The sequence below is a fragment of the Pleurodeles waltl genome, chromosome 6, assembly GCF_031143425.1.
Source record: "Pleurodeles waltl isolate 20211129_DDA chromosome 6, aPleWal1.hap1.20221129, whole genome shotgun sequence".
Taxonomy (NCBI): Eukaryota; Metazoa; Chordata; class Amphibia; order Caudata; family Salamandridae; genus Pleurodeles; species Pleurodeles waltl.
In genome coordinates this window covers 743899683-743912934 of record NC_090445.1, presented here as the reverse complement: position 1 = coordinate 743912934, position 13252 = coordinate 743899683, and the positions used below count along the sequence as shown (strand labels likewise).

The window sequence follows — 13252 nt, the reverse complement described above, 5'->3', positions numbered from 1 at the left end:
TATCCCGTAACAAGCAATTTTAGCGCACAGCAGCGACCAGAGTTCGGTACAAACACAAGCAATGAATGAATGCATGAGCGAAGGTATGCGCCCGGGCGGCCAGACCTACCCTGCAGGATCTGGTACATGCTCCAGTAGATGCGCAGGCAGTTCTTCTCCTTCTTCATGCCGCGCCTGCAGCGGCAGCTGGATAGTGCCTTCTGCTTCAGCGCCTCGGTGGCGTTCCGGCACTCGTCCCTGGCATCCACCTTGCTGAAGTTGCCCTCCTTGCCGGCCACGCATTGGCGCAGTGTGCGGTACTTGCTGCTGCAGCTCGCCTCATTCAGGCACTGCTCGCTGGCCCTCACGCAGTCCAGGCGCTCGGCGGCGGCCGGCAGGGCCCTCACCTCCGAGCCGGACAGCAGCACGTCTGTGGGAGAGAGGGAAAGCGCTTACAGAGGGCACAACCACACAAGGCGCTGAGCTGCAGAGTTCAAAAACTAACACCAAGACATACAGGGCTCGGGGCAAGCAAGCAGTAAAGGTCATGCCAGGCCCCACACTTCTGTGAGGGTAAAGCAGGGGACTGAATTGGGCCTGATGTTTCTAGAAAAGCTGGCAAATTATGCCGTGTTTGATGGCCCTGGCAGTCCATATCTTATGTGACATTTGATGTTTCCCAAAGTGGTGGGCAATGTGTGGACTGGAGGGTGGGGAGGAGGGGGAAGGGTGCGGGAGTGGGTGTTATTCAGGGAGAGGAATAGTGCAGGTGTAAAGGACGGGCCGCCTCAGATCCTGGCAGGACACATAGCACTTGGCACAAATTACACGCCAGGACAGTACGATGGCACACACTTTTACAGATAATAGAAGCCAATGGGCAACTTTAGGGGACGAGGTGGGTACGGTGACAACATCGCTGGAAATCCTTTTTTGTAAGTAGCCACCACTCTACCTGCACTATGTGGACTAGTGCCCAAATTATCCAGTGCAGTAAAAAGCGGACCGAATTCTAACCTCGGATTACAGTGTGACCACAGTGTCTGATTTTTGACAATCTGCTTGAGGTGCGCGTGAAGACACTGGCCCAAACCAACAAAGAGGATCGAGGAGCGCTTAGAAGCAAGGTACCACTTACTCGCACTATTGAGCGCTATTTAAAAGAACACACTGGATGGACACTGTGTATACTATTGTACGCCATTAACTGGCCCATTGCACAGAGATGTTCTAAGCTTCCCTGTGCAGTGGGTGTGGTGTGCGCCAATGCTCTGCACACTTGTGTGAAGGATGGACCACAAGTGAGCGGCTTCCCCTTAAGGAACCGTCCATAGGATCCGGAGGCCTCCAGACAGCCCACACACCCCCACCAGTTATACGCAGACCGAAAATCTTAATTGTTGGAAGAAGTTTTTATTAACACAACTTTAGTATTCTCTTAGCATAAAGTCATAAATCATTTTTTCATAAAAACATTACACAAATATTTACAAGTCATGAGATACCAAATTAGTGACCATAAATCTTTTTCTGACAGGATCCCTTCCTGTCCTGAACCACCATTGGACCCCATAAGTGACCCATATCTCACCTGTATCCTTAGGAGGGGCGGTTATGCAAGCTCCAGCCGCCGCGTCCGGAATAAGAAGGACGAGCCTTCTTGGGGGGCTCTTAAATAGCCCCCCACCGGCACGCGGCGTCTGGAACCGGCTAGCGGCCAACGCAGCCACTACGATTCCTCTGTTTGGACTTCCGCCCTCGCAAGGCGTGAGGGCGGAGGTCATAGGCCAGTCCCTGGCACCACCAGTGCGTAAGGGGAGCATAGGGACTCAGAGGCCCCATCCCCTAATGGGTCACGCTCCCCCATGTTGGGAGGCGCTTTACCCTAGGCGCTGAAGCTCGATGCAAGGAGGCAGCTGCCATTAGAGTATCGGGAGACTGGGGTGTGTTTTTAGAGTCCATATGTTTATTAAGCACAGGACTCTTCTCCAAGGCTGATATCTGACACAACTGGCCGCCCCCAAGAAATTGCGGGTGCAGGAGCTGTTGAACTTAGGGATGTTCTGTTTTAAGGCGCTAGCTCCTAAGAGAGGTTTATCGTAGCTGCTACTAGTGAGGGCCCTGGGAGCACCACCCTGGCTGCAAGAGGAGACAATAAGAGGCACACACGGGGCTTTTTGTGAGATGAAAAAGATCTCTAGAAGGGGCGTGTCCTATGGAATTGGGGGCGTGGCTTAACATATAAACTAAATTTCTGTGATTCCCATAGGGTACCACCCAGACAAGTATTTTGATGCCTCTGAGCTTTCTGTTATTGCATTCATATAACCTACACTGAAAACCAGCCAGCACTTCTGGCTTTGTCAATGTCTGTTAGCTGTTCAAGATGAGAGTAACAACAACCATTTTGTTGTGAATAATAGTAAATATGTTTCATTACTGAAAGTGAAACACCATAAATTAAACATTACTGAGGCCTGTGGAATAGGTAGTGGTTTGCACAGTTTCTCACTCACTCCCATTAAGTTCACTCGATGTCAGACATGTACGGCCTTCCATATCTCATCCAGCTACATAACCTACACTTCATTGCTTTCCTCTTCAGAGCCGTCTTTTCAGTCTCTGCTGAATGCACCTCTGTGCGTCTCCTTCTCTTCACCAGCCCTGCAAAAAACAATGCACTTACTCATCTAGGAGCTGTGCGTTTTCTTTTACCTTTGCCTTGTTCACACATATTTGCACAGAATCACAATTACAACTGGAATACTTGACTATTGCCCTGTGCGCTCTTTAGAGAGACCTAGGATTGGCTGCCCATGTACTCTGAAGACCTGACTGACCCACTGGCTGTGTGCAGGTATTAGCCACGTCAGTAAGTTTGTTGGGGGGGAGGCAGAGGGTGGCAAGGCGTGACCTTCAGATTTCCCAACAATCATGCTGGCACATCATTTAAAAGTATTACATAAGAAGCAGGGCGTGGGTGGCAGGGGAGATGGAGTGGGCGTGGATTGTTAGGGATATTTAAAACAGTATTTAGCAAAATAAGCAATATTTGTAAGAACTGCAAAATACAGAGTAGAGAAAGAATCAGGGCCGGACTGGCTGGGAAATTTTGTCAGACCAGCCCCCATAGGGTGCATAACACATTAGCCTGACCACTACAATGGTGCTTGGAGGATTCGCCCCCCGAAGAATATTCTGGGAAAAATGGCGAAAACGTTGCATTCCTCAACTCCGTTTTCATTATATTCAATTGCATTAGTTATTAAAGCATAACAAATGATGACCTTAAGGTGCACAAGGATATAGCAATCTTTATCGCAGCTCTTCGATGATTCACCATCACCCTCCAACAGTGCCTCTCATCTCTCCATAAGCCCTCTATCACATGTATTTCATTTGTTTTATAGCGCTTCCAGCAGCGTATGGTGTTGGAGCTCTTTATATCACACACAAACATACAGAGAAAATAAATCATACCTGTGTAAATCAGTGTATAGAAAATGTTACATAAGAATAAGGGGACTACTAGGGTAGAATTCACGTGTCATCCATACTGGTAGACATTTTTTGAGTGCTTGGTCTGGGGAGGCAAAAACCCAGGATTCAGAATACAACACAAGGGTTAGGGTTGACTTTACTAATAACAATTTATTTCTACCCAAACAAAGCCTATTTTTGCGAAATAATGATAATAGAAGACAGGAAAAAACATAACTTTCTAACCTCTATTATGCAATTTGCATGCAGCTCTTTGATGGCAGTTCATAGCTGACTGTACTAGATTAAGACAATAACGTGTAAACTGCACAGTAACCAAAGGATCTCTGCGACAAAAACAGTATCCCACTGTACTGCTAGGCCAGCCTTGAAAAGAGTGCATGTGTGTGTGTTTTGTTGGTGTGTGTATGCAAAAATCCCAGCTGAAATCCAAACTCATCTTACCTGGCTAAAAGCACCAATACCCAATTACCTACTAGATACTCCATTTATTGGGAGGGTGTGACACTCCAAACATCCCCCTGAAGCTACGCATCTGACTGTGAGAAACGTGCACTGTCAGAAACTCGTGTGCCCTGGGCCCCTACTCCAGAGCTCTTAATAGTGACCCGTTGTAAACACCTAAAGGCAACCGGGTTCAATGAATGCACTATACAAAAGAAATATGGTATGAGAAAAAAATAACCGAAATACAATAGCTAACACTCTTAGTGGATGCGCAAAACATGAAATCTAAACAGCAATTGCATCCTTGACATTGATTGCCTTACTATGTTTTAAATTAATTATTCATTCACTGATCAGTGTTTTTGCCAATAAAGTTAAGGACATTAATATAGGGCCCAAAAGGGGCCAGTTTCAATGTCCATTTTTAATTACATCTGTATCTGAGTCCCAAATGGCCCTAGGCACACAGCGTAACCTCTGGGCAGTGTTGTAGCCTGGGAGTCCCGGAGCCTGGTGCAAGCAATGAAACTATGCCCCTAGTCAGTATTGCAAATACTGCTAGAAATGAGGTGCAGTGCGCCCATTACTCCCCTGCTCCCCAGTGTCACTGCACCTGCTACCCTAATGTACTTTACAGGTCTCCAAGTTCCTCATTCTACTGGTCTTTCCTTCTCTCCATCTCCTCTCATCTCCTTCATCCATGTAATGCTCTCCTCTCTATCCCCAGCCCTTCTTCGATTTCTCGTACATCCTCACCTCCTCCCTCTCTTCTCTCATTATTTCTTGTTCCTTTCTCTTCATTTTCTCTTGCCCACCCCGCTCATCCTTATCTCCCCTCTCTTCTTCATTGTTGTGTTGGGCTCTGTTCCCTCTGTACCCCACTCTCGGTAGTAAACACAGCCAACCCCCTGGCACTGTGTCAGAAACAATCATCAGGGCAGGCAGCCTCCGAGAGAGCATCAGCTTCTGCAGGGCAGACCCGCCCCCTCCCTTCTTAGGGCCCCGGCACACTGCACCTGCTGCACAAGTGAGAGCCACAGCCATGCCTCTGGGCTGAGGCAATGAGGATGGGGTTGGCACCTCTGGAGGGAGGGGTAGTTACAATGTAACCTCTGGGTGGAGGATTCGAGGGGTGGTCGGCACACAAGGAGAGGCAGGGACGGTGGCAGGGTAACCTCTGAGTGGAGGACACGAGGGGGTGGTTGACATACCTGAGGGGGGAGGGTCATAGTGTAACCTCTTGGTGGGGGAGATGGTTGACACATCTGGAAGGAGGGACAGTCACAGTGTAACCTCTGAGAGGAGCATATGAGGGTGGCCGGCACACGGGGTGGGGGGCGATCACAGTGTAACTTTTGGTGGAGAAGATGAGGGGTGGTCGGCGCACCTGATGGGAGGGCCTGACCATGAGTTTGGGGTGATCTGAACCAAAGGGTAAACGTGGATGCAGATACTGGAGGGGTGTGACAGGACACGGGGCCATACCTCGGGGTGCGGCAAGGAGGGGTGCAGAGGCAGATCTGGGAGGGCGCAGACACAGAAAGGACCGGAACTTGGCGAGGTGATTCCAGCGGGTGCGGAAACGAGGGGCATTGGAAGGCAAGAAACGGTGGAGGTATCAGCAGTGGCACTGGCAGTAGGGGTGCGGAAGGTGGTGCAGCACCCTGAGAAACTTAGAAGAGTTTAGAGGGAGAATGATCAATGAAGACGCTGCTCAAATGTTTTTATTCAGCCAGCGATTTTTTTGTGTGTTTTCAAAGACAGCCTGACACGTGTCCCCTACTCTTGTAGTGAGGTGACGTCACTTGCCGGCACCCCCCACTCGATAAATGGTTCCAGCACCACTGGGTAAGAGACCTGATGGTAGAGAGGGTGAGGTTTTAGAGCAAGGTGGGATATATACACACACACAGGCAGGAACAGGAAACTGTTTCGTACACCTTCAGAAGCCGGTAACATTTCAACGTATATGTGTTGTACTGGCACCTTCGCAAGGGGCAGGTATAGTTTTGCACGTGGTTATGAACACGTGAGGGCGCGGCAGCTATAGAGGACAAACACTGACATGAGCACATGCGTGACAGTAGCATGTACACACGTAGGAATCGGTAACCTACACGAATACAGCAGTGGCGCTGTCGTGCAAGGAGACTGCCCTGCACACACATTATAAGACAGAACACTAGTGCCTGCAAAGGTTTAGGAGCCAAATGCGTGTGTTTCTGGTGGCAGTCGTCATGGGAGGCATCCCCTTGTGTACGTATAGTTGCACACGAGAAGCAGATATCCGTAGATGTCAAGGATATATTGATGTATATGCACATACATATAGCTGACAGAGAAGCGCACGCATATAGGTGACGGCGGCCTGCACGTGCCCGCCCAGTATGTACCCACAGTAAAGGAGTCTACGTGGGGACACGTGGTAACTGTCACAGGTGCACCTACAAGACACAATAGCGTGTGCGCACCGGTCAGAGTGCAGCACTCAGAGGAGACAGTGACCTGTGCCCACATATGCCTGAGGGAGACAGTTACCTATGTACATGAAGCTAAGATAAGTGAACGTGTATAAAAATAAAACTTATACCTAAGGGCGGCATGTGTGCACATATAACGTACTGCTCACGAGCATGTACACACATACTAGTAGCGGGGGTAGGTGGAGTCACTATGTGCGACAGCGCATGCACGCGAACAGGAGATCGTCAGGGGCATGGCTATCGATGGTGCAGCAGATACAGTGGCACCGAGGCACGTGGGTAGTATGGGTCCGCCGCACCCCAATTATAGCTGTTTTAAAAAAAATACCAAACCAAGGGAGATGGCATCCAGTTTGTTTGTATTACGGACCCTGCTACGTGACAGAGCGCATACATATGTAGAAAAGTAACCTATGAACATACAGAAATATCAGAAACGTTAGATGTGCGCACAGGAGTTAGTAACGTACAGGGGGCATGTTTAGTGGAAGGTGACGTGTTCATAAAGCAGTTTAAGGAAAGGTGACGTATAATCAGAGGAGTATAAAAGGTGCACACAAGAGACCATAGGGAGTGTACATATGGGCCCATAGCGCGTGGTGACGGGCGCACAGAGAGGCGCAGGAAACAGGAGCATGTACACACGTGCTAGGCAGTGGGATATGCGCACATACGCGTGTAAGAGGTCCGTTCTGCACAGAGACACGTGCCCGCATGGGAGTCTACGAGTGATAACACCACTATAGGCGGGGCGACACTGGCACAAATACGAGTATGAGAAGTGTGACGCGCAGACATAGGAGTACGGGCACGAGCACGCACGGGCTGTAGTGAGCAGAACCGGGAGTGTTGCAGACACAAAGTAGTTCACAGCTCCTGGAGGCTAGTAGTCTTGGGTCACAGACAAAGCACAGGTAGATGGGCTTCGTTTTATTGATCTTATGCCCAGTGCAACCCATCACACCTTTTTACGCACACACTTCCACACATACACTGGAGACTCCCCGCGTTTGTTTCTTTGCCAACACAATGATTGTGGCATTGGAAAAAATTTCCTTCTAGTTTACCAGTACAGTATGATCTATTTGCTCACATTCGAGACCAGGAGTAAAGTCATAAGAGGCTTTTGTGTATTTCTCAGCGTACCTACGTCAAATCATTCTCCTTCATATCCGTTCTATCATTCATCTATTCATCCATCTGTCTCTGCTTTTATCTACCCATCTATCTCTCCTGTGTCTGATCTACATCATCCGTCTATCTATCTATCTATCTATCTATCGTGAACCGATCACATCTACAGGTCTGTCGCCTCCCGTCCTTGCCGCCCCCTCCATGCGCCCCTCTGCAGGATCCACCCTCCCTCTCCTCCATACTCAGGCCCGTGCCCTCCGTGCTTCCCCTACGCCGGTGCGCCTGGTCGCTTCTCTTTGGCTTTTCCTCTCTCGATCTTTCTCGCTCTCTGTGTTTCTCGCCTCTCCCCGTCCACCCAGCTCTAGTGTCTTTGTACGGAGCGGGTCGGACAGAGAAAGAGAGAGAGAGAGATGGTAAAAGTTTCGCTGCTGCCTCATCCCTGCTTCTAGCTGACATTACATCGCGCGCGTGTCCCCGATGGATGCTCCGAGGTGGGATAACAAGGCAGCAGGCAGCTGTCTGTCAGCACTAACTTCACAGGGAGCCAGGAGGGCACTTCAGCCCCCACCGCCTGCCACTTACCCATCATCAGGGGCAGCAGGAAGCAGAGAGAGACGCACGGCATCTTGTGGTGGGTCCTGGGGTGTCCAACCACGGCACACTTAAAATAAAATGCCAAGCGACGTTTATTCAGCAACCAGATGTCCGGGGGCAATCCTGCCAGGGGTGCGAGCTCAGATCCATGGGGTGGGCAGAGAGCGGGGTCCCAGAGCCAGCTCTGCCCAGTCTGCAGCTCCCTGTGCCCAGGAGGCGGTCTCCAAGGCAATGCCAGGAAAGCCTTGTCCGGGAAAACGTGGGTTACGATAGGGGGTTAAGGGCCTGGTCCTGCTGGCGAGGGGGATAGGAAGCCCTCGTCCTTCTTTCCCCGCACCCTGCTGAAGAATGACTCCCAGGTCCCGGTAGAGACACTCCCAGTTCCGCTCCTTGCCCCCGGTGGAGCTTCCGTCCTTCGCTGCAGACTGCTAGAAAGTACCCTCAGTTCCAAACCTTCCCCGTAACCTGCTGGGGAGGAAGCAAAGATCCTGTCCCGTCCCGTCTGCAGCCCAGTGGAAAGTGATCTCAGCCTGTGTCCTTCCCGTATCCCGCCTGGGAGAGACCCGGGTCCTGTCCTGCTCCGTCTGCAGCCTGGTGGAGAGTGAGCTCAGCTCCTGCCCTCCACTGCAGCCTGCTGGGGAGTGAGCTCAGCTCCTGCCCTCCACTGCAGCCTGCTGGGGAGTGAGCCACTGTCCTGCTCTCCTCCACAGGATGCTGAAGAGCGTTTCCCAAGTCCTGACCGCCTACTTGTAGCCTCGTTGGCCAGCCCTGGGGTGGAGGAGGTCAGTGCTCTGTCCTGCTCCGCCAGTTACTTGCTGTAGAGTGCCCCGTGCTTCTGTCCGGCACTACTCGTGCCTCCTGTGGGGGAGCCCGGAGAAGAGTGATCTCAGCTAGTGTCCTGCACTGCAGCCTGGTAGAGAGTGAGCCCAGTTCCTCTCGTGCACTGCAGCCCGTTGGGCAGTGATCTTTATCCGGGTCCTGCCCTGCTCCGTGTGAATCCTGGTGGAGAGTGACATCTGCGCCTGTCCCGCCCTGAAGCCTGATGGAGAGTGATCTCTGCCCGGGTCCTGCACTGCTCCGCCTGCAGCCTAGTTGAGAGTGATCTCCCTCCCTGCTCTTCAGCCTCTCGGAGAGTAATCTCCGATCTTGTCCTGCCCTCCTCCGTCTGGTGCAGAGGGATCTCAGCCCCTGTCCTGCTCTGCAGCCCGCGGAGAGTGGTCTGGGGTCCAGCGGTTGCTCCCTCAGCTCTGCACTCTGCCCACAACCCGCAGCTCCTTGTCAGGAGAGAGGAAACCTGCACTCCACGCTGCCCTCCCTCCTCCCACCCCTCTCTGTGAGCTGCCGCTGCCCACCGCAGGCCCTCGGGCCGTGCCGCCCCCTCAGCAGACTGGGCGACTAGGGCCAGCAGCCTCCCTGGGAGGGGCAGCAAACCATGGGTCTCCCTGAACTCTCAAGAGTCTCCAGTTCAAAGCTGAGATTTCTCCAGTGTATCTGAGAACAAGCTTTCGTAATTACAGTAGATACGTCTTTTCATCGGTTAGTGAGGATACCAACGACGCCTAATTAAGAAGGACTGGGTGCGTGTGGGGGCATCTATTGGGCTACAAAGTCTGTGCGCCACAAGACGACCAAAGCAGGCTTAGACAAAAGCGAACCGAGTCATAAATGTCTGCACAAGAAGTCAGCGAAGCATCCGCTGAACCAAATGTGTACTAAAAAAATAAATAAAACTTAGCGACGCACCAGCTGAACTAAATGTCTACAAATAAACCTTGAGCTACCAACCAAACCAAATTACCGAATCACTGAGCGAGGCGCAGGAGGCCAGTGAGGCTGCGGCCTGGGGCCATATGTACGAACACATTTTCCCATTGACACACAATGGGAAAAACCCTTTGGTACATCTGGCCCCTGGTTTCTTCTAGGGTAGAGGGCGAGAGCATGCAAGCCCAGCACCCGTTTTTAAAAAATATTATTTATGTATTATAGGTTGTTGCGCGGACTATGCCATGTCTATGCTGGGGCGTGCCACATAATTATAAAAAAACACAATTTGTACAATCATTAAGTAAGCTCACTTCGAGTTCATGCTGCCAGGCTAGTGCACTGAGCTTCTCACACCTCGTGCACATATTGTAGTTTCTCGAAGGAAAATAGATTTTTTTTAAACCCTCTTATCTCGTTGTTTTGTTGGCTTTTACACAGTTTGTGTAAGGGGGTTTCCCTTGCATTGTGGGATTTGTAGTCCTCTTAATCTAATTCCTAACCGGAACTACAGGTCCCAGAATGCAAAGAATGAATCCTGGACTTGATGAGCTACTCGCTCATGCACCTGTGAAACGTGAGAGCGCGGTAGTTAGGAGGGACGCTTTCCTCCATTTCACCAATGACAATTGAAAAGGTAGGGGAGGGGTGTTGTTCTAGACTCAGAGTGTGGGTGGCTCAGCAGAGAAAGACAGAGGGTTTTTTATTGAATTTTAAGCTTTTTTTTTTAAGAGCTCTTCTTTCCTAGGTCTGACGTGACACCTCTTAAACTGTCTTTAATTGGTTATTGCCACCTCTCAGTTGGGTGGATATGTTTAAATCGGCGCCCCTCATTACAGGGTGTATGTTTCCTGAGAGACACCTCTTATTAGAATGAATATTTTCCTCTTCAGGAGTGACAGGTTATATTATAGTGAGAGTCATCCTACCGGTGACAGGCACCCCTTGAGAGTGTACATATTCCGATTGATGACACGCACCTCATATTAGAGTGCATGTGCAGCCATCAATCAGAGAGGGGCACACCACCGTAGACTGTATGCTTTCCCACAAAGGAATGCTTGGCAGCTCTCACTAGGGTGCCCGTGTTACTGTAAGTGACGCACTTCTCTCTGCATAGTGTATCGGGTACCCTGGATGCTCTGAGCTCCTGCAAGCGACAGGCACCTCCAATTAGCTTATGTTTTCCTTTCAGTGACTGGAACCTCAGAGTTCGTGTGTTTCTGGAAGTGACTGGCACCTCTCACGAGCGTCTTCCCCCGGCAGTGACAGGCACCTCTCATTAGAGCGATCCTTGTTCTTCTGAGTGTCGGGGACCTCCTATTGGAGTGTGTACGTTCGTAGCACTGACTGTCATCTCTCGTGAGACAGTAGGTGCGCCCCCCCCCCCTGCTCCCTCAGTGTGAGGCACCTCTCCTGAGAGTGCACGCCCCCCTGCTCCCTCAGTGTGAGGCACCTCTCCTGAGAGTGCACGCCCCCGTCTGTGTGAGGCACCTCTCCTGAGAGTGCACGCGCGTCTCCAGTCCCGGGAGTTTGCTGCGCAGCCCCTTCCAGGGATGTACCTCAAGCCCCAGCGACTCGTGTGCGGGGTCGGAGGGGGCTCCCAGTGCCTCATGGGGCCCCATTCAGCCAGACACCATGGATATCTGCGAGATATCGGAGACTCGGGCCCCCCTCGTCACATTCTCTGGGGGGGAGGAGGTGGCATTATTTTGATTACGTCACTGCAACCGCCTCAACGGCTTTGGTCCCCGAGCCAGGACTCCGCTCCCCTCCTGGTGACGAGCCCCCCCCTTCCGAAGTCCCTGCGTGCGTTAGGTTGGGTCCGGTGCACCTTCATGCCTGGGTGGCCGGAGGGGCTTCTCCCTCACTTGGACCAGTATGACGGAGCCGGCCCTGTGGCTTAGCAGGGTGCTGCCTCCTTCCGTAGCCCTCTCGCAGCGCTGGTTGCAGCACATCTCTCCCTTATGAGCTCGTTTCATTCCTCGCTTGCTGTTCTCTCTTTCTCCCCAGGCGCGCTGTGCTTTCCTTCGTACGCTGCTATCACAAACAGAAGCGTCCACACGCTTGTCCCAGCCCTCGGCGGTTACCACGTGAACTTTTAGGGACGGAAACCCACAACCGACCGGCACCGGGCGCGAGGTGTTAGTCCACCCCCTGCTGGTTTCCTCGGGCGCTTCACTAGCGGTAAACGTGAAAATGCTGCACAGAGCCAACCCGAAGATCTCCCGCGGTGCGCGGCCATTATCCTCAAAGATACCGTTGGAAAATGGGGGAATTTTGCACTTTTACACACAGAACCGCTAACAGTTTAGACAATAAGCTGTGTCGAATCTTTTGCACGGCTCGTTTTTTTCTCAAATTGTACGCAATATCTCCCTTCACTTCTACCACCCGGTTCCTTTTTTTACCATCATGTTCTTTGCACGTGGAGCGGAGCCTCAGTCCTATGTATGCTTTGCAGATTTGCTGTTAGAGAGTATTTGTCTGACAAGCGTTGTTGGACTTAAGTTGGGAAGAAAACACGTCCGTATGTTGCTATATGGTAGCGAAGCACTTTTAATAGGGTCTCGAGAGATCGCTTGATGCTGTATCCAAATTTTGTCAAACTAGCAAAATCTTCATGGCGTCCTTTGGGATGAGGAACATTCCGCCACATCTGTAAGCGGTTATGCACACACTGGAAAATGTTAGTAAAATTCATTGGGTATAATCTTAGGTAATGTTATATTGTGTTTTGTATAGAATTGCGCACGAAAATATCTTGCAGTATAGGCTTAGCAACGCAAATCCGGCCATACATATTTATTTTTTAAAATAACCTAGCTTTCAAACGCCAAATGTATAGCTGGCAATAAGGAACGAAGCAATTTCTTATTTCTACAACTTCAATATCTCAGCTAGTATCACAGGCATTAATTACTCCACCAATCTAAGCTAGAGTTTCCATCTGCTTGATCCTGGCTTTCTGATTTACAGCACGACATCACATGGGAAAGTTGACATAACCAGGTCCTTGAAGAAGAGCCATACAAGTACTTATAACAGCCAGAAACAGCAGCTAACCTAATCAAAACCAAAGTAACAATTGCTTTCATTGTGGACCAAGCTCTTGCATTGGTTGAGGTTGGTGTTTCGGATGGATGTCGGAACGACGCCTGCCGGAACAACGAATGCCTGAACAACGAGGTCGAAAGAACGACCTCGTTGTTACCACTAATGCCTTTACCACAAATGCCTTAACAATGATTTTTCGTTGTAAAGGCATTCCTGGTAAAGGCATTAATGATAGGCATCCATTGTTCTTGCATGCGTCCCCCCTTGCCCCCCACCCCTAAAAATTACCACAA

General features: G+C 50.7%; 1 protein-coding gene across 5 annotated transcripts in view; it reads right to left on the bottom strand.

Annotated features, from left to right (window-relative positions):
* GFRA1 (GDNF family receptor alpha 1) overlaps nucleotides 1-12089 on the bottom strand; it is a 380929-nt gene extending 368840 nt beyond the window's left edge. For 3 of the 5 annotated variants that reach the window (XM_069239270.1, XM_069239271.1, XM_069239272.1), the window contains exons 1-2: nucleotides 8127-9446; nucleotides 110-409 (exon numbers count right to left, since the gene is read on the bottom strand). In XM_069239270.1, the coding sequence (XP_069095371.1) occupies nucleotides 110-409; nucleotides 8127-8169 (343 nt within the window). In that variant the 5' untranslated portion in view covers nucleotides 8170-9446. Of the gene's footprint in view, nucleotides 1-109; nucleotides 410-8126; nucleotides 9447-11736 lie in introns of those variants that run through there. The other 2 variants (XM_069239268.1, XM_069239269.1) reach the window with 1 other exon arrangement.
* Between the last annotated feature and the right edge of the window lie 1163 nt (nucleotides 12090-13252).